General features: G+C 33.7%; 2 protein-coding genes across 2 annotated transcripts in view; both read left to right on the top strand.

The window, feature by feature from the left end:
* Positions 1 to 17,069, top strand: part of LOC117121717 (calcium-activated chloride channel regulator 1-like) — a 39,327-nt gene extending 22,258 nt beyond the window's left edge. The window contains exons 7-10 of the mRNA XM_033267002.1: positions 5,105 to 5,335; positions 13,139 to 13,580; positions 14,071 to 14,271; positions 14,502 to 17,069. Of these exons, the coding sequence (XP_033122893.1) occupies positions 5,105 to 5,335; positions 13,139 to 13,580; positions 14,071 to 14,271; positions 14,502 to 14,941 (1,314 nt within the window). The 3' untranslated portion in view covers positions 14,942 to 17,069. The remainder of the gene's footprint in view (positions 1 to 5,104; positions 5,336 to 13,138; positions 13,581 to 14,070; positions 14,272 to 14,501) is intronic.
* A 968-nt stretch (positions 17,070 to 18,037) lies between these two features.
* The window catches only part of LOC117121716 (calcium-activated chloride channel regulator 2-like), a 15,090-nt gene continuing 12,488 nt past the window's right edge, over positions 18,038 to 20,639 (top strand). The window contains exon 1 of the mRNA XM_033267000.1: positions 18,038 to 18,211. Coding sequence (XP_033122891.1) covers positions 18,038 to 18,211 — 174 coding nt within the window. The remainder of the gene's footprint in view (positions 18,212 to 20,639) is intronic.

Raw genomic sequence — 20,639 nt, 5'->3', positions numbered from 1 at the left:
TGTCATATTAAAACTGGATAAAGGTAACGGGGTAGTCATTCTGGATCGCAATGTATATGATTCACCTATTTTTATTAATATATTTGATAAAACGAAATTCAAGCAAATAGCTGGAGATCCTACCATATCTCGTGAAAGTAAATTGCAACGATTTCTTAGATCGTTAAAGAAAAAGGGAACTTTTGACCAAAACACTTACGAAAGCATATATCCTACAAGTTCTAAACCAGCCAGGATATATGGACTACCGAAAATGCATAAACATCGCGATCCAGGTAGTGCACCTCCGTTTAGACTGATTGTATCTTCCATAGATACCTACAATTATGGGCTTGCAAAGTTCTTATGCAGCATATTGCAAAGTAATTTACCTGTTGATTTTAGTGTTAGGAATACCTTCACTTTTGTTAATACCGTTAGAAATATTAATGTATGTGATAAGTTTATTTTTTCGTTTGATGTTGAAAGTTTATTTACGAACATTCCACTTAATGAATCGATAGACCTTGCGGTAGACTACATTTTAGAACACCCACATAATACTTTTAACATAACAAAATCTGATCTTAAAAGATTGCTCATGTTTGCAACCTCTCAAACTCATTTTTTGTTTAATGGTTCATATTATGATCAAGTGGATGGGTTATCAATGGGGTCCCCTCTAGCCCCAGTGCTTGCAAACCTATTCATGGGGCACCATGAAAAGATCTGGCTTGATCAATATCATGGACCTAATGTGCTATTCTATTGACGATTCACAATGGAAACTGAAGTAGAAAACAAATTTCCCTTCCTTGATGTCTTAGTTTCAAAATCTACTAACGGATCCACCCAAACCAATGTATATCGAAAAAACAATTTCACAGGATTACTCACAAATTTCTTTAGTTTTTGCTCTTTTCCATACAAAATTGCATTGATTCGTACTTTAATTGACAGAACTTATAAGATCAACAATAATTGGATAGGTTTTCATAGTGACCTCAAGGGTTTAATTGTTATCCTTAGATATAAATATGTTTCCAATGTATTTAATTGACAAAATTATTTCTAGATATCTTGTCTTTATTCACTCCGATAACAAACAAACCAACGAAAAATCTAATATCCGTTATTTTAAGTTGCCTTATTTCACATAAGATAAATGCTTTAACGAAACAGTTTTGTAATGATTTAAATATCAAATTGGTTTTTTCTTCATTTAAAATTAGAAATATGTTTTCTGTGAAAGATCCTGTCCCTACTGGTCTACGTTCAAACGTTGTGTATAAATTCACGTGCGCAGGCTGTAATGCCTGTTATATGCGAAACTGGCCGACACTTTGCAACGCGCGTTAACGAACGCATGACCACGGACAGGAACTCGCACATCTTAATAGCTCATCCCAATGTAAAACCTCATGAAAAGAAGATTGCTTCCGTGTATTGTGTTCCGCTTCAACAGCCAGCCAAAGAAAAATCAAGGAGGTGTTGCATATAAAATGGGACACGCCCTCTCTCAACAAGCAACTTTTATATGTTAATTTATCTTTGTCATTCTGATGTTCATCATTACATTATCATCTTTATTTATGCCGTTCTTTCTTCTTTACAATTACAGTCAAATCGATTCTCTAAAAAAGTGCAATGTCATAATGTCTGTTCAAATAGCTAATGGTTCAATTCCCATTTATTTAAAATACAATGCTACACAGTTGTTCACTCCCTTTAAATAGTAGATTGCATGTTAGCAATCGTTTCACTGAAGATGGCGAAGGATTTTCCGAAACATGTCTGTTTTATAGTATACCGAGTTTTGATAATAAATTTATTAGGCTTGGCCTATGGTATTGAGGTTGAAAATTATTGTGGTATTCTTAAGATGCATTTGCTGTCTGCTTAATTTAGTATGCGCCTTTTCATGTGTATTGCAGTTTTTTCCCGATAAAATTGTATTTATTAATTATGCCAGTGTAGGCTATGCCATTTTTGGAGTCTAATAGTCTATAATGTATTTTATGTTTTTTAAAAAATTTCTTACATTGCTCTTAAATTGACATTTGGCAAACTAGTTTCAGCATGCAAAGTGGGATTCGACAAACTGGGTTTCACAATTTTTGAACCGGCAATTTGGCATTCGGCAAACTGGGTTTTCTGAATCTGGCCATGATGATCCAAATCATTACTTAATGATTTAGAGTAACCTCTGCAGCTGCAGGACACCATCCCAGTATTTTTGAGTCTGAGTTTCTGGTGAGAATTAATTTTAAAAATAAAACTGAATATTATAAAAATCATACTCTTACTATACATCACGAAATAGTATAATAATATTATAATAATAGTGCATTTTACTGTATATTCTTACTGTACAGTAAGCAGGCTGAATGTAGACTGATTTAATGGCAAACTATTATTATCCGCCGGACACCATGGAGTCTTTCAGGGTCGGAATAACGATAACACATATTCTGGCAAGAAAAATATCAAATTTGTTCGAAGCAGGCATACAAACATCACATCACGCTTTTTTGACTTGACAAATATTTGAAAATGACGGTGGCGTGCCACAATGTGAGAAGCTTGATTACCAATTGAACGACACTTTGTCTTTATTATGCAATTGATATTTTATTTCAAGTGCAAAATCAATGAGATATTTGTTTGGCCGTTAATTGGTTAAAACAAGATATGTATAAATATAGCCTAAAAAATGCATCTTGGAATCGGACTTTTCATTGATCCTTCCAAGGCTTTCTAATACTATTGATCACAATATACTTCTTTACAAACTGGCTCACTATGGAATCCGTGGACCCGCACTTAACCTGTTTAAAAGCTACCTCAAAAATCCACAATTACTTAGAGGTATTGACGTCTCTACCCATAAAATTCCTATTGACAGCCATGAAATTCCATCTGTCCAATCTGCAAAATTCTTAGGAATTACCATCGACAATAGCCTTACATGGAAAAACCACATACAAGAAATTGAGAATAAAGTCTCCAAAAGCCTTGGTATCATATCCAGATTATCTTCATTTTTACCCCTTAGTATTCTCAAAACACTTTATTGTTCTCTCATCCTTCCTTATTTTGAGCTACTGTAATATTGTATAGGCCAACACGTATCCAACCAACACAAATAAACTCAACATTCTACAAAAGAAAGCTGTAAGGATTATATCTGGCATTTCTCCACGGTCGCATTCCTCCCATTTATTTTCCAAGCTAAATCTCCTAAAACTCACAGATATTAATTTATTTCAACAAGGTTTGTTTGTATTCTCTGCCACTCACTCAATTCTTCCAAATCATTTAAATGCCATGTTTGTTCCTAATCACTCCATTCACAAATACCCCACTCGAACCAGAACTAATATTCATATTCCCATCCACAACACAAATTATTCCCAACATAGTATTAGGTACTCTGGACCTTTAATGTACAATAATTTAGCTACTACAATATTAGATGCTGCCTCTCTTAACTCATTCTCCAAGAAAATAAAATCTCAACTTTTGTCACTGTACTAGTAGCAAAAAGTTACACTCGGTCATTGTTCTATGTTCTGTAATTTGAAATATTGTTGTCCTGTTTTTTTTATTGTCTAATTGTTTTTTTTTATATGTAAGATGTGTATAAGAGACAGCTCATGCGGTGGTCCGCAGGGCCCCGAAGTGGCCCTACCCATAGTTTCCACAATCTGGTACCCTACCAAAAAGGACTTTGTTGATAAATAACACTATTCTTATTGAATAATTTTTACTATAATATTCATTTGTTTTATTTTTTTAACTTATCGATTTTCTTTTGCTCAATCATATATGTTCTGTATCTTTTCTTTGTTACAGGCATACCCGGCACAATGTATCAATCTTTTAGGGAATATGCCTTCGTCCATACATTTTAATTAAAAAAAATATGTACTTGGCCCATATTTTTATCTTTAAATTTTTTTAAATATATTTATTCGCATTGTACTTTTTGCTCTCTCTTTCATTGTTGTTGTTTTATTTATGCACGAAAATAAATGTCTTTTGAATTGAATATAGACCTAACATTACAAATGCTACTATTTGCTATGATAGAATATTCCAGTAGTTTGACTACACTACAGTATAATAGTTTGATTCCATAATTGGGTATTGATTTTTGACCAGTTGACCACTTAAACTGTACGGTCTAATAACAAGTTCTAGCCAGTAGTATGCCATATTAATTTTGTTTTCTAATTAAAAGCCTTCTGTAAACCACATAATATTGTTTCTTGGATTGTAAAATTTAATTATGCAAATTGTAGTATAAACAAATTAGGTCAAAGTTCAGACCTTTATTAACATCAGAGACATGTAAGATACAGGCATGCCTGTGTATAGTTTGAGATTAGTCTCAAGTCTCTACAATCCATAGTTATAGAGATACTGTAAGAAAATGTCTTTAGATATTGGTTAAAGGACATTCCGGTCATTTTAGACCACATTTCTCATTAGACCAAATAGGAACATACTATTTAAGCAATTTTACACCAAAACCAACACTCTGAGACCAGTAGTTGACAAGATATAAAACTATATTGTAATGACCTTGAAACTTTCTTTCAATATGAGTGAATGGTCAATAAGAGCATTTCCGGACCACATTTCCCATTAGACCGAATAGGAACATACACATTCTAAGCAATTTGATACCAAAAGCAACTCTCAAGACTAGTTGAAGATTAGTTGACAAGATATAACAACCATATTGTCATGAACTTTAACCCAGATATTAAATATTTAAATGTCGAAATTTAGGTGGCTTCCACTAAAAATGTTTTCCTAGATTTTCAATATGTTGTTGTAGGGTACACATGAAGTAAAATCCAGTTGAAATAAAAATTGCAATTACTTCCGGGTCATTTGGTAGATTGACTGGACTAATTGCGTTCAATAACGTACATGTTGGTCATGCAATAAACATCTCATCTAAAAGATGGCGTGTTATTGAAACTAGCACATCCCTATCTGATTGGGATGAAGATTATCATAAAATCTCCAAGGATCTCAAATAGAGGCGAGAGAATACCATCCGTTAAGCCATTCCTATAGAAATATTAATGCTGTATACCATTTTTTTTCTCAGCTATATAGCGAAGCATTGGCCATCGACAACACTACGGGCACTGTTACAAGTTACGTTATTATTGATACAAGTGTTGGGGTTGATACAGTTTTTCTCTTTGCGTGGCTTGATTATTCTATAGCGGTCGTTCTAGAGAACTCAGATGGACAACGATTTGATAACACTAGTGAAGAGTATTCTTTAAACAGTAATGATGAAATTATCACAATCCGCATAAAAGAGCGCGCTTTGGTAAGTAACCATGTTATTGATTAATATAACTATTTAAACTATTCATCATGATCAATTGTTTAGCCACCATAATCTCAATAAAAAAGAGCTTCATTATTATTCTTTTTATTCAGCTTTAGACACTACGGCTAAGGGATATCCTCCTTAAAGTGGCAATTCCGTCACTGACACACACATACACACAGGATGGCCTACACAGACTAAGTCGCATTATGAGGCTTAGGGGGTGGAGTTGTTTTGGTCGTGAGAAAAAAAAATCCTGTTACCTAGACAGGAATTTATCTTATTGCAATGGGATTAGAAAGCAGACATTATATCCACCAAGTTATTCAACTACACTCCATTATAATGCAAACAAAAAGCGAAATGCTAAAAATTGTTTTTTTTGTTTTTGTTTTTGTTTTATTATTAAAATGGCACTTATACATTTAAGGCAAAATGCTTATAACGTTACTGTAAAAATTGCTCACGTATTAAAAAAATATATATAACTATATTTCTTCTCACGAATTCATATAGGTCTACCAATCTAGCTCATAAGCATTAGAGATTACTGTTACCTGTCGGTAGTTTAACGACCATAGAGCTCGAACTCTATTCTAAGAACCTCATTGCTTCGTTTCTTTTCTTTTCATAATACTTTCAACATGCGCCTGAGCAACCACACCTCTATTGCTTCTATTCTGTCAGCAATTGCAGGGGTAATAGTCCAAGTCTCATATGCATATAGGAGGGTGGACCAAATATAGCATATTGAAATTATTGTTGTATGTGTGTATGCTATTTCTTGATTCACGAGTTGCAGCCATCTTTTTCGTAATTAACTCTACTAATCATCAACCTTCTTTTATTTTCTTTTCATTTCTCCCATCTTCCGTGATTAAATATATTATTATTACTGTATTATTATTGTTATTATTATTATTATTATTATTATTATTATTATTATTATTATTATTATTATTATTATTATTATTATTACAGTCACCTATAGTTCTTATGCAGGTACTTTGTACCCAGTAAAGTTTGGTAATCAGCCGAAGGTCCTTATTAGTATATCCAATATCTTGTAAAAATTAGATCATCCTAATATGCTATAATTGATGAAACTGATTAAAGTAATTATATTGTTCCACATTCATTGCTCTTTCATATATTACTCTGAGGTTAAAGATTCCCACTCTAGTACCACCTCCTGGTCTAATCCCACACACGTTGAATTATGGTAATTTCCTGCTCCACTTTTTTGCTAATTCGTTTATGTATAACTTTCAGTAAAGATTTTGTTACAATTCTCAGCAGATTTATTGTTCCTAAGTCTGAACAATTATCTGCCTTATTTTGTTTTGGAAATTGGAATGAGAATAGATTGTTTAATATCCTCTGACTAGTGACCATCTTCATATATAAAATGCTGGTTAGAATCTCGAATTTATCATCGCTTTTAATGATTCTGTCGCTTTGCCAATTTTCATTGAATCTATATCACCTTCTTTACTTCCTCTTTCAAAATTCTTTCTCCACTTAACCCTTACTTTCTTGCATGGGTTTCCTAAGATCATCATTGAGCTTCTTCACATATTATTCCATTCATCTTTCTTTTATTTCATCCTGCTCAAATGTAATGGTACCATTTTTCTCTCTAATACAACCACTATACTGTTTTTTTAGTACATCTTTTTCTGTTATCTTCTTTATCATAGTGCATTTCTCAAGCTTTATGTTCTCTGTTCTCTTTTTAGTTCTTCAATATCTTCATACTGTTTGTTGAACCATGCTTTTCTGCCTTTTTGCAACATGTGGTGTTTCTTCTGTGCATTACTTTTGCAACTACAGGATTATGATCAGAGTTGATATCTGCGCCTGACCATGTCTTAGTACTGCGTATGCTGTTCCTAAATCTCTTACTGAATTAATATAATCTATCTGGTTTCGTTTCCAGTTTTCATGGGATTTCTAAGTATATATGGTAACCCTCATGGTAGAAGCTGAAACCATGTATTTGCTATAAAAAGATTATTTTGTTGCCAAAATTGAACTAGACGATGTACCCCGCTGTCGTCCTACAATGTTAGAGTTCCTCCCTTTACTACGTTTGCATTGAGATCTCCAATAAGACAGATGACATCCTCTTTCCTGAGACATTTTCCCTTCATAACATCTTTATAGAAGTTTTTAATAATAAATAATAATAAAACAGCACTTGAATGCGCCATCTATCTAGTGTGCTATTCAGAGGCGCAGTAACTCTTGACGAAAAGAAAAATAGTATTTAGTATTTAAAAATTGCTATTGTAAAAAACAAAAAAAGTGAGATAAGATTTAACAAGTTACCAAATCAAAAGGTTTATATATTAATGTTATAATTGCAATTATAAAGCATTTACTGACGAAATCTTTAAATTTGATTATTTATTATCCTTACCTTTTTACATTCCCCCAATTTACTCTATCTATTCTCTTACATACTTGTTTCTTTCCTTTCATTACTATACCTTGTCCTTTTTTGCTTTTTGTTCTTCCCTTTTTAGCCTTTCGTATAATTTCCATTTTCCTTCTATTGTTTTCTATTCCTTTCTTTCCTTTATTTTCTTTAGTTCTTTCTTTTTTTTACTTATTCCTTTTCAGTCCTTCGTTTTCTTATTCATTTCGTCTTGTCTTTCGTTTTCATTGTCATTTCTTTTCAATCTTTCGTGTTTTTTCTGTTATTTTAATGTTAATTTTTCTTTTATTCATACCCTTTCTTTTCTTCTTTATTTTTGTTCTATTCCTACAATTTAAATGTTGGATAATGTATATAACTTGAATAGGTCTACAATAATATTCAAGCGCTTTATAATAAAAGTGCTTGAATATTATTGTATTCATGTTATATACAATATTGAATATGTATATAACTTGAATACAATAATATTCAAGCACTTTTATTATAAAGCACATGCCATAACATCTCCAGACATGTTCATCTTTGTCTTCGCAAATATAAGAAAGTTTATATAGGAATAATTACTTAAATACTCTAGGCCTACTATTTGGATTCCCTTCCTACCGATAATGTCAAAGGACATTACGCCCATTCTTCGACAACCACACCCGCTAGCTAGCACGGGCCCTCGATTTTTTTCGTTTTCTGATTATTATAACTGGTGATTTTGTTCTTGTTTTGTTTGATTGTGTTTCTGATTAGTTGTGTAAATTTTAATGTGTTTGTGAATTCTACTTGTATTTTATCATTTGTTTCAGCTAGGCCCATGTCTTAACTGGTTGCACTATTGATTGTTTCTGTCCACTCAACTAGTCATCTATGCAGCTCATTTTTGGTTCATTGTTTCAGTGTTTCACAGCCTAACCTGTTTGGTGACTTCTGACGTTTTCATGGGGCTTTCTCGTTTTTAGCTGATAATTTTAAAGTTAGGTTTCCTAATGAGGTATGGTCTCTTGCTAGAACACTTCATATTACCTAACCTAAGTTTCGCAGGCCTACGGGTGTACGTCATGGGCATAAGTCTGAAAATCTGCCTTTTATTTATCCTGGTATTAATGATCCAGCTATTCCTAATGTTAACACTGACTTACCTTCCCAACTTAAGCGCCCTCTGAAAAGCTGTTTGTAATAAAACTAGTTTTACTTTTGACCAAAATATAATTATTATCTCCGACAGGAGATATATGCTTTCAGTCGTGTAAGTTTGTGTGTGTATATGTGTGTGTCTGTCATGTTTTGGTGTTTGCATGTGTTTTTATGTGTTCAAAATATCTCAGAAACGACTGCACAGACATAATTTAAAGGGAGTAGGGCCTAACCCAATAAAGAAATGATTACATTTTAGGGGACGGTCCGGAGTAGGACGTAGATGTGCGGACCATTTAAAGGGAGCAAAACGTCCTAGACAAGATATTTCAAAAACTACCGTAATCAATTGATATGAATGAAATTGTTGTGAAACCTTAACCAAGTTACAAGGAACTTGTACTTCTAGATTGCCGGATATGACACTCTTATATGTAAAATTCATTATTATCGATCTAATTAATCGCTGTGATGTATCATAGAAAATAAAACTTAATTGTGTTTGATGTATTTACTTTACCTACTTCATGTGCCGAAAACCAATTTTATCTTCTATCTCATACTTTTCAAATTATAATAACGGCACGTGTATGATAGGTAATGCGGATGTTTGTGGGCAGAGTATACCGGTGTCGTGCTATGAAATAAGATGTACTCTGGCTGTAGACCTACCGCGCTCTTTCGTTAAAACCTGAGTCATTTATGCAGTTTATTGCAATAATTTTCAGGCATATCTTCTTGATTCCCGAAAAGTGAGGTGGACCAACCCTTTCCCCTTAAAATATGTGGGGGGCCGGGGGCGAAAATTTTGAGAATATCGATCTCTGTGTGCCAGGAAATTGCACTCTCATACCTTAAAAATCTTACCAATAATTCATATCAACAATATAATGCAACAATTAATTTTCTTAATAGAATTTAAAGGGTGCGACCGCACCCCTGCATCCGCCCCAGAGGTCACAGTACCGAGACTGATTTGCCTTGTGTTCAGAATGATATTTTGCGAGCAATTGATTGCCAAATATTATATTTCTTGTCATTATATTTCTTTTCATACTGGGCTTTCAGCACCATATCTGTGCCGATGACAGTCAGCTATACGTTTTAACCTTAATGTTCATGGCGATGCAATTTTCTCCTTATAGGCTCTCTGAATGCATCAACGATCTGCGATCATGGATGACTAAGAAGAAGTTTAAGCTTACCTATAAGACGACGGAATTCTTCATTGCGTCATCAGCCCATCATTATAAGAACCTTAACATTATACCTTGAATCTTGGTATTCAGTGTGTTAAACCCACATCATGAATTAGGAATATTGGCATTCCTTTTGATCCCTAAATGAATTAAATGACTAAGCATGTCACCCAGTTATCCCAAATTATTAATAGGCAGCTTTGTGTTGTACTTGTGCCAGTGTACATCGATTTTGACACCTGTCATAACTTTTTTTCTTTCCAGGTCTGACTACTGTAACGCTCTTTCAATAAACATTTCTCAAGGAGATCTTTATAGACTCCAGAAGTTTCAGAATAGTTGTGCATGTTTCATCTCTGGCCTCCATAAATTTCATATTGCTAGTCCACTACTCCGGAAAATTCTTTGGTTGCCGATTAGACAGAGAATCCTTTTTCGCAGATTTGCCATCTCACTTTGTTCAATTATTTGCCAAAACAGTACCCTTTTCTATTGCTTCAATTCAGTTCAATTCAAAGGTAATTTATTCCAAATCAAGTAACATAAAACAGTACAATTCTTCTTTGCAATAGTCTTCTCAGCGAGGGACAATATGCTTTTTGTTATCTTGGTTTTTGTCGGTTTCTCAGTTGTCATGCCTGGTGTTATTATATTTTGATTAATTATTAATTTAACCCTGTATCCCTTGGCAAAAGGCGCTGCATTAAATTCCTGTATTATTATTAAGAAAATGCATTCAGTTTACAAGTCTGAGAGAGTCATTTTTGGCCACTTAAAAATGCCATAGATATACAAATATACCTCAGCCAGAACCCTAAGGAACTAAAGTAGTCTGGACCGTCTATCTGTAATATATATCTGTACATATTATCCATCTTATCTTACAGCGAAAGGTCTTCTAAAAACCGACTATAGACCGGCAGCGATAATAACGATATTACGCTATAAGAACGTTATAAAAACGTTTACAGTTTGGTAATAAAAACGTTATTTTGTAGAACCATATGTACGTACTTATAACCTAATTTCACAACGTCACAACATTTGAACGTTTTTACAACGTTGTGTTAACGGTATTTTGTGACATACTAAACCACAACGTTCGCGAACGTTATAAGAACGTTTTGTGTTTGTTGGGTTGCTAACAATATTACGTTCTAAGAACGTTATAATAACGTTACAGTTTGGGTGATAAAAACGTTGTTTTGTAGAACTATATGTACGTACTTATAACTTATAACGTCACAACGTTTAAACGTTTTTAAAATCTTGTGCGAACGTTATTTTGTGACATATTTAGCCACAACGTTCGCGAACGTTATAAGAACGTTTTGTGTTTGCTGTGTATACGAAAGCAAATGTGAAACTTCTCAGGGGCTGTTTTGATAGAAGTTTGAGTTTTTGCAAGTTGAAAATATGATGTTTTGAAATGCTGAGAAGTTGTATTCTTTTGTAGTTGTTACAGCTGTGGTGGATAATAAGAAAACTAACATAGACTCTACGATGTTGTAGGCCTGCTAGGCCTACCCTACGAAGAAATAGGCCTAGCCTAGGCCTAGACTGTGATGATAATGTTATTTTTATTATTTTCAGCAAGCAATTTACTGTGACTGAAAACATTCTCTGCAAATAAAGAGGCCTCTAATATTTGTGATCATTGACAAAATATTTCTATTTTTATTCACTAAATAATAAATAAAATGCAGAAATAAAAGTATATGTATAAAACAAACTATGCTGAGCAATGTTTTTAGATTTATATTTTCATAATCTCAATAGTTAATGAATTATTGAGCAAATAATATACACTATCACAAAATAAGCATTACGTTGACCTTGTTAAATAATTAGGTAGCACAGAGGTATTACAGGCATTGTTTTCAGCTTGCTCTATGGTTGACTGATTAAAAAAATAGCTGGCAATGTAAGGGTTAAGGTCGATATATATGATCTTTAAAGAAGTTTAATAATATTATAGCAATTTCGTTAAATTTCTTTAAAGTAATAATTTAATCACCTTTCATTTCAGTTATGTGTCTCAAAAACATTAACATTTTACAAGAGTAGGAGTGTGTCTTTCACATTACCTTATTTAAAAACATCGTATTTTATATGTACTGAAATGTTTAAATAGCCTAATAGGGAAATTTTGAATGCGAAATCATACAGTTAGTGTGACGTATCCGTCATCATTATGATGTCATACGCCGGTTGCTATCCGCTAACTATGTGGACGACACGTATATCTCGCTCACTACACGTAGCCTACGTGATAAAGGCGTAGGACAGTTTTTCATTTCTTATACGATTTTCGATTTTTTTTCACGTTTTACAGTAAGTTTAAAACATAATTGTATCTTTAATATGTACATATATGCTATTTTTGTCACTTTTTGTCACTTTTGAAGACAGCAATTTACGATAGGATGCGTATCATTTTGGGGTATTAAAAAGCGTTGGTGCTTGGTGGTGTCGGAATTGTAATGTAGGCCTAACTAGGGTCAAGTAGCCACGCATTTTTGGGTCACAAAATAACCAACTTTTTGGGCAACAAGGGAAGGAGTATTATTCGGAAACCACTTCCAATTTCCAAAATCATACAAAAACTTGAGGCAATGCCAAAATCTGATTTTGAGAAGCCGATAGAAGAAAACGGAATAGCCTTGGTTTAGGGCCTAATTCCCGACGCCTATATTTCGCTGTCATTACGAAAAGCACAGCATGGCTACAAACAGTTACGGATAGCTAAACGTATGCGTACACGTATTCCCCTCCCTAATGTAGTGGCAAAACGGGATTGGCTTCGCCCCTGAGCACAAAACATCGGACATAAACACCCCAACGTTAAAATAAACCACTGTCAAGCGGGGCCCTTTTACATAAAGATAAATGCTTAAAATATAAAAGTTATAAATAAAGAAATAAAAAAACATTAACAGTGAAACAAACATTTTTGAAAATGGCATTTGAAATATTGAATTATTCTGAGGATGCAATTAAACATATTTTATCGCTGTCATTAATATTTTTCAGGCCGGTCGTTGGAACTTTGAAATCTCTAATCAGTTGCTGTCGTCTCCATCACATATCGTTACAGTAACTGTTGAATCTAAGCAAGCCTCGGCTGACGAAGCACCAGTCATTCTCACGTCTTTTGTCAGTGACCCATTCATTAACTATCAAACCACTCCTTATATAACTATATTTGCGTTTTTAAGCAAGGGAAATGAAGTTGTCGCTAATGCTGATGTTATTGCAGTTTTAGAGAGACCAAATGCACCCCATGACATCATTCAACTATATGATAGTGGAACAAATGCAGACTTATCAAAATATGACGGAGTTTACTCGGCTTATTTCTTCAACTTTACTGACAATGGACGCTACAGTATTGAAGTTAAAGTCCGGGGCAACAAGCAGACCGAATCAGTTGGGAATGTGGCAAATGCTAGATCTTTTCCTATTATTCAAGAGGGTAGGTAAATAGTATATAACACTGTATTTTTTACTAGATACAAGACATTTTATTAGTCTTCATATAAATACATACAAAGACATTTTGGTTGCACAGCTTTCGAATTAAAACATAAACATTTGAAAAAGACAAAGAGAAATTAATTTTTAGAAAATAATGAATATCTGTGTGCTTAGAGCTTTGCTTAATGTTTGCTTTTGTGATAACAATTTATAATGGATTTTTAAGGGTCTTACCCCCATCACCATTACTCGATGTTTTTTTATCTAATTTGATAAATCCAATAATAAATTATGTACAGGTCTCCCTCCAAATCAAAGACCATTTCTTGAACGGGGTTTGTATTTAGCAGCTTTGGTCTTTAATTAGAATAATATAAAGAAATGTTCATTTGGAACCACAGAAAGTGGTCTTTAATTGGAGGTGAAGTTTAATTGGATAAGTCTTTAATGAGAGAGAGAGACCTGAATTTATTATTTTCCTTCAATAGAGTTGATCATGAAACCTGTTAATATATTTGAGCGTTCAGCATCGGGTGGCGCAATCCAAGTGTCCGATTACGTTGAACAAACAACAGACTTTTTGCAACCATCAAGGATTATGGATCTCACAGTGACTGAAGTGTCGTATCAAGACCAAAGTGCGACACTACAATGGACAGCAGTTGGTGATGACTTCGATAAAGGAACAGGTATGCCTATATACACATTACATACGTTAAATTATTGGTTGACTAATTTAATTACGTTTATTTAGTGCAAAAATAGCATACATAAATAAAAACGCTAATGTAGAAGACATGCATTTAGCAAGATCAAACAAAGACACAAATTATAGACCGCATGCAAGTACTTACTGTTTTAAAATATTTGGATTGAACAATATTTTGTAATTACACTTTTATTATTACTGTTATAATAGTCTCTGAATACGACCTTCGATTCGCTGAAACATTCCAAGAGATAACAACAAACTTTTCAGATGCCACTAAAGTTACATCCGATGACGTCATCAATGGAAATTTGTTGGCAATCAAAAAACCTGGACAAACAGAGGAATTTTCTATCCGACTACCAAACCGCGGAGATGAAGTTACGTATTACTTTGCTATTATGGCAATTGATGAGGCTAACAATACCGGTGGGTTGTCCAACGTTGTTTCTGCAAATTTGGAATATATCCCTCCACTTGAACAAGAAACAGAAAGCAATGGAATAAGTACATTCGTATGGATTTTGGTGGCAATCGGTGTTGCAGGCGTCTTGATGTTTGTGTTAATCGGCCTATATATAAAACACACAAGGCGATCAACAACTGGGTCTGATGGAGATCAAGTCCATGTTAATCCTGCTTACGCCTAATTCAATAAAACATGATACCTTAAGATCTTGATAATCAGTTTTGGAAAACTTATTTAAGTTTATTATGGTTGAATTCTGTTTTAACAAACGAATGTCCAACACACTATTCAAGTATTATTATATAGTTGAAAGATGATAATATAACATGATTGATAATGCGATAGACGAGTTAAGTTAACTTTTAAAAACATAGAAAAACTATAATCAATAATTATAAGGCCTACTCAGCTAACTATTCTACCCTAGTTAAATTACGGAGGTATTATATATCACTGTCTAAAGGTATTGCAATTATTTTGTGTAGCAGTAAGCATATTATTATTTTTTGTTCCAAGCTATCTCGCTAGCAGCTTTGGCTTATTAAAACCAAATTGTGTAATCAAGTATTCGTTGTGTATTACATCTTGAGAAGATAGTGTTCTAATGACTTTTCAACAAAAGTATACCTCCTTCATGTGCAGCTGAACTATCATTCGGGCCATTCTAACACATGACCCTATAAATTCAAGAAAATGTTTTGTTGGTGTTTTCTGTACCATAAAATGTCTAGAACAAAACCAGGGAGTAGTCATTCAAATGTTGGCTGAAACTGGATCACCGATTCAAATATTAAATTGTATTGTTGAAGTATAAAGTTGTACCGTCTGTTATAAAATATAAAGCAGTTCATTTTACGAAAAAAAATTATTTCCAATACAATGGAAAAAAAAGTTGTACATGTATTTTAACACAGAAGTTATTAAATCGATGGGTGTCGATAAAAATATATATAATAAATTTAGTATGTGGGTATTCTAATTCTAATGTATAACTAAAAGGTATTATTGTGCTTAAATACACATTATTGTAAATATTATTATTATTAGACCTGATATCAAGTACATATAGTACAACTTTAGCTAAAATATTATGCAATTATAGTTCTGTGGATGATATACAAAATAGAGGCCGAACGAGCCGTTATTACTGGACAAAATGCCTGAAGCCTATAGGCTATTAAATCAAACTATCATGTGTATACATCATATCCCGTATCTGCAAAGCGGGTTAGAGTTTCAGTTAGGCATACATATAGCATGGAGAATAAGGAAACAAAATATTCTAATTGATCCAATTTTAACAAACATTGTTCGCATATGCGTCAATTGAGTTTGTGAGGCCCGGCGGTTACTGTTATTGGGGACCCATAATAGGCGAGTGAAGCGAGCGTTAATTTTGCTGGCGGGAGCGAACAACAGAGCTGGGAGCCGAGGGGGCCACGTAGGGCCCGGGTATGTGTCTGAGGCCCCCTCGCGCTCAGAGCTTAGGGCATTTATGAACTGTTAACTGCGTTGTAAATAGGCCTACAATGGCCCTAAAAACTGTAGCGATCGTTTACATGAGCCCTGAGGTAATGCGGTTTCTGTATGATGATGCTATGCCAGTGTATTTTCAATGTTTACAACTGTCGAGGCCCCATTGAATGAAACCATGGTAGTATAGTTTATAATATATTATTAGGCCTATATCTGTCTTAAACTACAATGTCGGGGCCCCGTGCGTGACGCCACTGATTGCTCATTGTTACCATTCTCTAAACTGTAAATGAACTTGGTAAGTCAGACCGATCACTCACTTGTTCCAAACGTGGTATAACTACTGTATGTTTAGTCGATAACGATTTCTAAATAATAACTTACATTCCAAATTTATAGAATGTTGACAAAAGGAATGTAAAGGATGTAAATGATTTGTTCACTTTGTACTATGTTTGATCAGTAATTGTAAAGTTTATAGAGTAAGCAAAAACATCAATCAATGTAGCTCATTTACACTTTAAAATCGTACAGTAAAATAAAGCAAATAATGATTTGACGTCTTTACCAATCCCCTAATCTAATCAGGTTTGTTGACACTATCATGACTGTATTTGTCACCGAAACTGATACTTATCAGATCATTTAGGTATAATCGGGTGACGAAGTGATTATAAACGCGTTGAAAGCAATTAGATAATGTATTGGTTGAGCATCGTTGGTAGTGAACTTCTTACTTTAGAATATAAATAACATGTAAAATGATTACATCGTTATTGAATTTTATGGATAATACAATTATAAAATCTATCTAGTTCTAAAATAAAATAAACCTCAATTAGCACACTGGTGTTGTATTTTCTTCTTTTTTTTAGTAACGTATATACGGTGTTACAAGATTCAGATATAAAATTATATTTCACCATTTCATGATGAATAATAAATATAAAAAAATTTGGTGGAGAAACAAAAACCTTGATTTCCACCCTGATTCATCGCCGTATATTGGTGTGACGTCTTCATAACTGATGTCCATACAATGGTGGTTACCATAATACCTCATTCTTCTAGATGCTAGGCCTACTTTCTTAATCGCCTCTTAACCCCGACTCCACCCAAAACAGCTCCTTAAGAGTAGTATGGTCCTTAGATTGATACTTAGTAGGCCTACTGCATTCAACATTCTGTTATAGGCCTAGTACCCAACAAAAGGATATTTTAGGGATGGACTAAATCCTTGCACACCTGAACACATATGTCAAAACTATTGCAGTCTAAGGCCATTATCTTGGCTTTTGTATATATGGATTCAGTCGCATGTAGTTAATGAAAGTAAGATGAAACAGTTCCTATTAAAACCCAAACATAAATCGGGCCAACTCAAAGCCGATCTGATAGATTTAAACGAAGTCGTGCAAGAGTTTGATGAGATACCGTACCATTTTCAAGAAAGTTTGTTATCCAAGGCTGCACAATTTGAATATAATGTGTACTGTATTAAGTGGGCAATAATTTATATAATTGTGTTATTATATAATATATATTATATTAGCAATCTACTATAGTAAATAGTAGTTTACAAATATAAAAGAATATACTTGTTGTGAGTGCTTAATGCGTGAATGAATTCCTCAATTATGGCACAATGATTTGAATTTGCGACTGCAATTGTGAGCTCTGCGGTGATAGGTTTAGATTTTGGGTTTACCCAGCAACATTAAAATAGATATTTATTTTACCATGATAATTAAGACGCCTATTGAAACAGTAGTTCTTGGGAGCAGCTCCGATAAACAGCAAAATGATTCAATGTCTACGCATTTATATATTCACTGTCTTCTTTTGGACATTGACATCAGCATTGGCATCGTGGAAGAGAAATAGTATAAGTGTGCAAGATGGTGGATATAATGGCCTATTAATTGCAATTAGCAAAGAAGAAAAAGAAGACGCTGCCCTGATTAGAAATATTAAGGTGAGAATGAATTATATACTGTATTCAAGTTATGTTGAAACGTCTTTCAGCATCAATTAATATATACCGGTAATACTTTATTAACAAATACAGTGCAAAAAACATTATTACGTATGGACACATCTACAATGTAAAAACAGCGTGGAGGAGTTAAACACAAAGCACCACGCAATGTTGTCCCGTTTTTTGTGACACGTTTAAAAGCTAAACGTGTTTAGGCCAAGCCTAATGTGTTTAGGTTTCTGACGTATTAAGCATTAAATGTTCTTAGGTACTTGACATAATGATGTCAAATACCTAAGCACATTTAATGCTAAATACGTCAAGATCCTAAATACATTAAGCTATGTCTAAACACGTTTAGCTTTTAAACGTGTCACCAAAACCGGGACAACATTGCGTGGTGCTTTGTGTTTAAATCCTCCACGCTTTCGTTTCTATCGTTTTTGTTATCTCTGCAAATCCCACATCTACACAAAATTAACAGTGCATAATTGGATAGAATATTTTCTTTAAAATCAGAAACAGCTGAAATGATAGACCTAACAATCTCACGTCATGTCTTAAAAATTGTTTAACTGGTAAAGGTTTACAAGTCTGTAAATTATAGATAGAGATAGAGATATTCCTTATTGTTTTCCTTGTTAAATATTATTATTATTATTATTATTATCATTATTAATATATATATATATATATATGATAGACTTATCCACTAATACAAATATTATATATATGTTTCCATTGAACGAAATCGATGGTTAGTATACAAGCAATTTTAAACAACGCAAGAAAAAAAAATAATGGAGGAGGGCAGAGACGCATACCTCCATGTCATGGGTTTGTTTCGTTTCTTTTATATTACTCATAGTGTATATGCTTCTGGATATAACTCAATGCTGTTACTAATCATTACGAAATTACTGTGTAAACAATATATTATATACGTTTCCATTGAATGAAATCGATGTTTTGTTACAAGCTATTTTAAACACCGCAAGAATACAATATACTAAAAAAACAAACAAAACAAAACAAAACAATGGATTCCAGAGATGCATAGCTCCAGGACATGTGTTTGTTTCGATTCTTTTATATATTATATTACTCAAAGTGACGTATAATGCTTTTACTAATAACCGAAAGGTCCACTGATTAATCTGAGATAAGATAGTATAATACATACTCCAAGTATCGAAATGCACGCCATCAGGAATGATGATGACATAATTAATGTCGAAATATTGAATCTCGACACGATGGCGTGAATTTCGATACTTGGATATGTATACTATCTTATCTTTTACTAATCATTACAAAATTACAACATTACAGCAATAATATGCTCTACCTTATCTAGGAGTAAAGCTTAAGCAAGTGTTATTCCTTTTTGTTGGAAGTTTGCTTTTATTTTACCTACTACCCTAAATGTGGCCCTCCAACAATCCCAATCATTACCGTCCAATATCACTTCTTCCAATTACAGTAGTAAAGTCATGGAGCGTATTATAAACAACACTTTATTAGATTACTAATCATCGAATGACCATCATACACTCTCATCAGTTTAGTTATTACCCCATACATTCAACTTTACACGCCTCTTTTACAGAAGCACCTTATACCCTATTCAGACTATCTCGGCAATGAACGTTGTTAAACCTATTGGAGGTGGTGATACCACGATATCACTTGTTTCCACTGGATTACCTCAGGGGAGCATTCATGGAGTTGGTCTGTTCCTAAGCGTTTTCTTTGTTTCTTTGTTGTTTATGACGATGCCACACTATATTGTAACATCAATGCACCATCAAATCCTGCTAAAGTCGCTTCTTCTATTCAACAGGATCTTACCACACTGCAGCTTGTCAAAAACTATTGTGTAAGACATTTGACATCAGTTGTTGATTGTTTTACTTGCAGCCTTTGAAAACCAGACGTGATATTTCTTTTTTGTCCATTATATTTGGTGATTGTCTAATTTCTTCCTCTGTACTCAAAACTCTCTGCTTCCTCGCAGAGTTCACACAAGGCAAGCCTTTCCTCATTTCATGTCCATCTTACTCTTTCATTGACAAATTCGGCAGGTTGTGGAATAACCTCTGTCTCTTATACACATCTAGATGTGTATAAGAGACAGGTAAAAACAGCGTGGAGGAGTTAAACACAAAGCACCACGCAATGTTGTCCCGTTTTTTGTGACACGTTTAAAAGCTAAACGTGTTTAGGCCAAGCCTAATGTGTTTAGGTTTCTGACGTATTAAGCATTAAATGTTCTTAGGTACTTGACATAATGATGTCAAATACCTAAGCACATTTAATGCTAAATACGTCAAGATCCTAAATACATTAAGCTATGTCTAAACACGTTTAGCTTTTAAACGTGTCACCAAAACCGGGACAACATTGCGTGGTGCTTTGTGTTTAA

Source organism: Anneissia japonica, unplaced genomic scaffold, assembly GCF_011630105.1.
Source record: "Anneissia japonica isolate Jap-2015-1 unplaced genomic scaffold, ASM1163010v1 scaffold287709_len1912824_cov184, whole genome shotgun sequence".
Classification (NCBI taxonomy): domain Eukaryota; kingdom Metazoa; phylum Echinodermata; class Crinoidea; order Comatulida; family Comatulidae; genus Anneissia; species Anneissia japonica.
The sequence above is the reverse complement of the archived record's forward strand: the minus strand, read 5'-3'. Positions and strand labels throughout refer to the sequence as shown.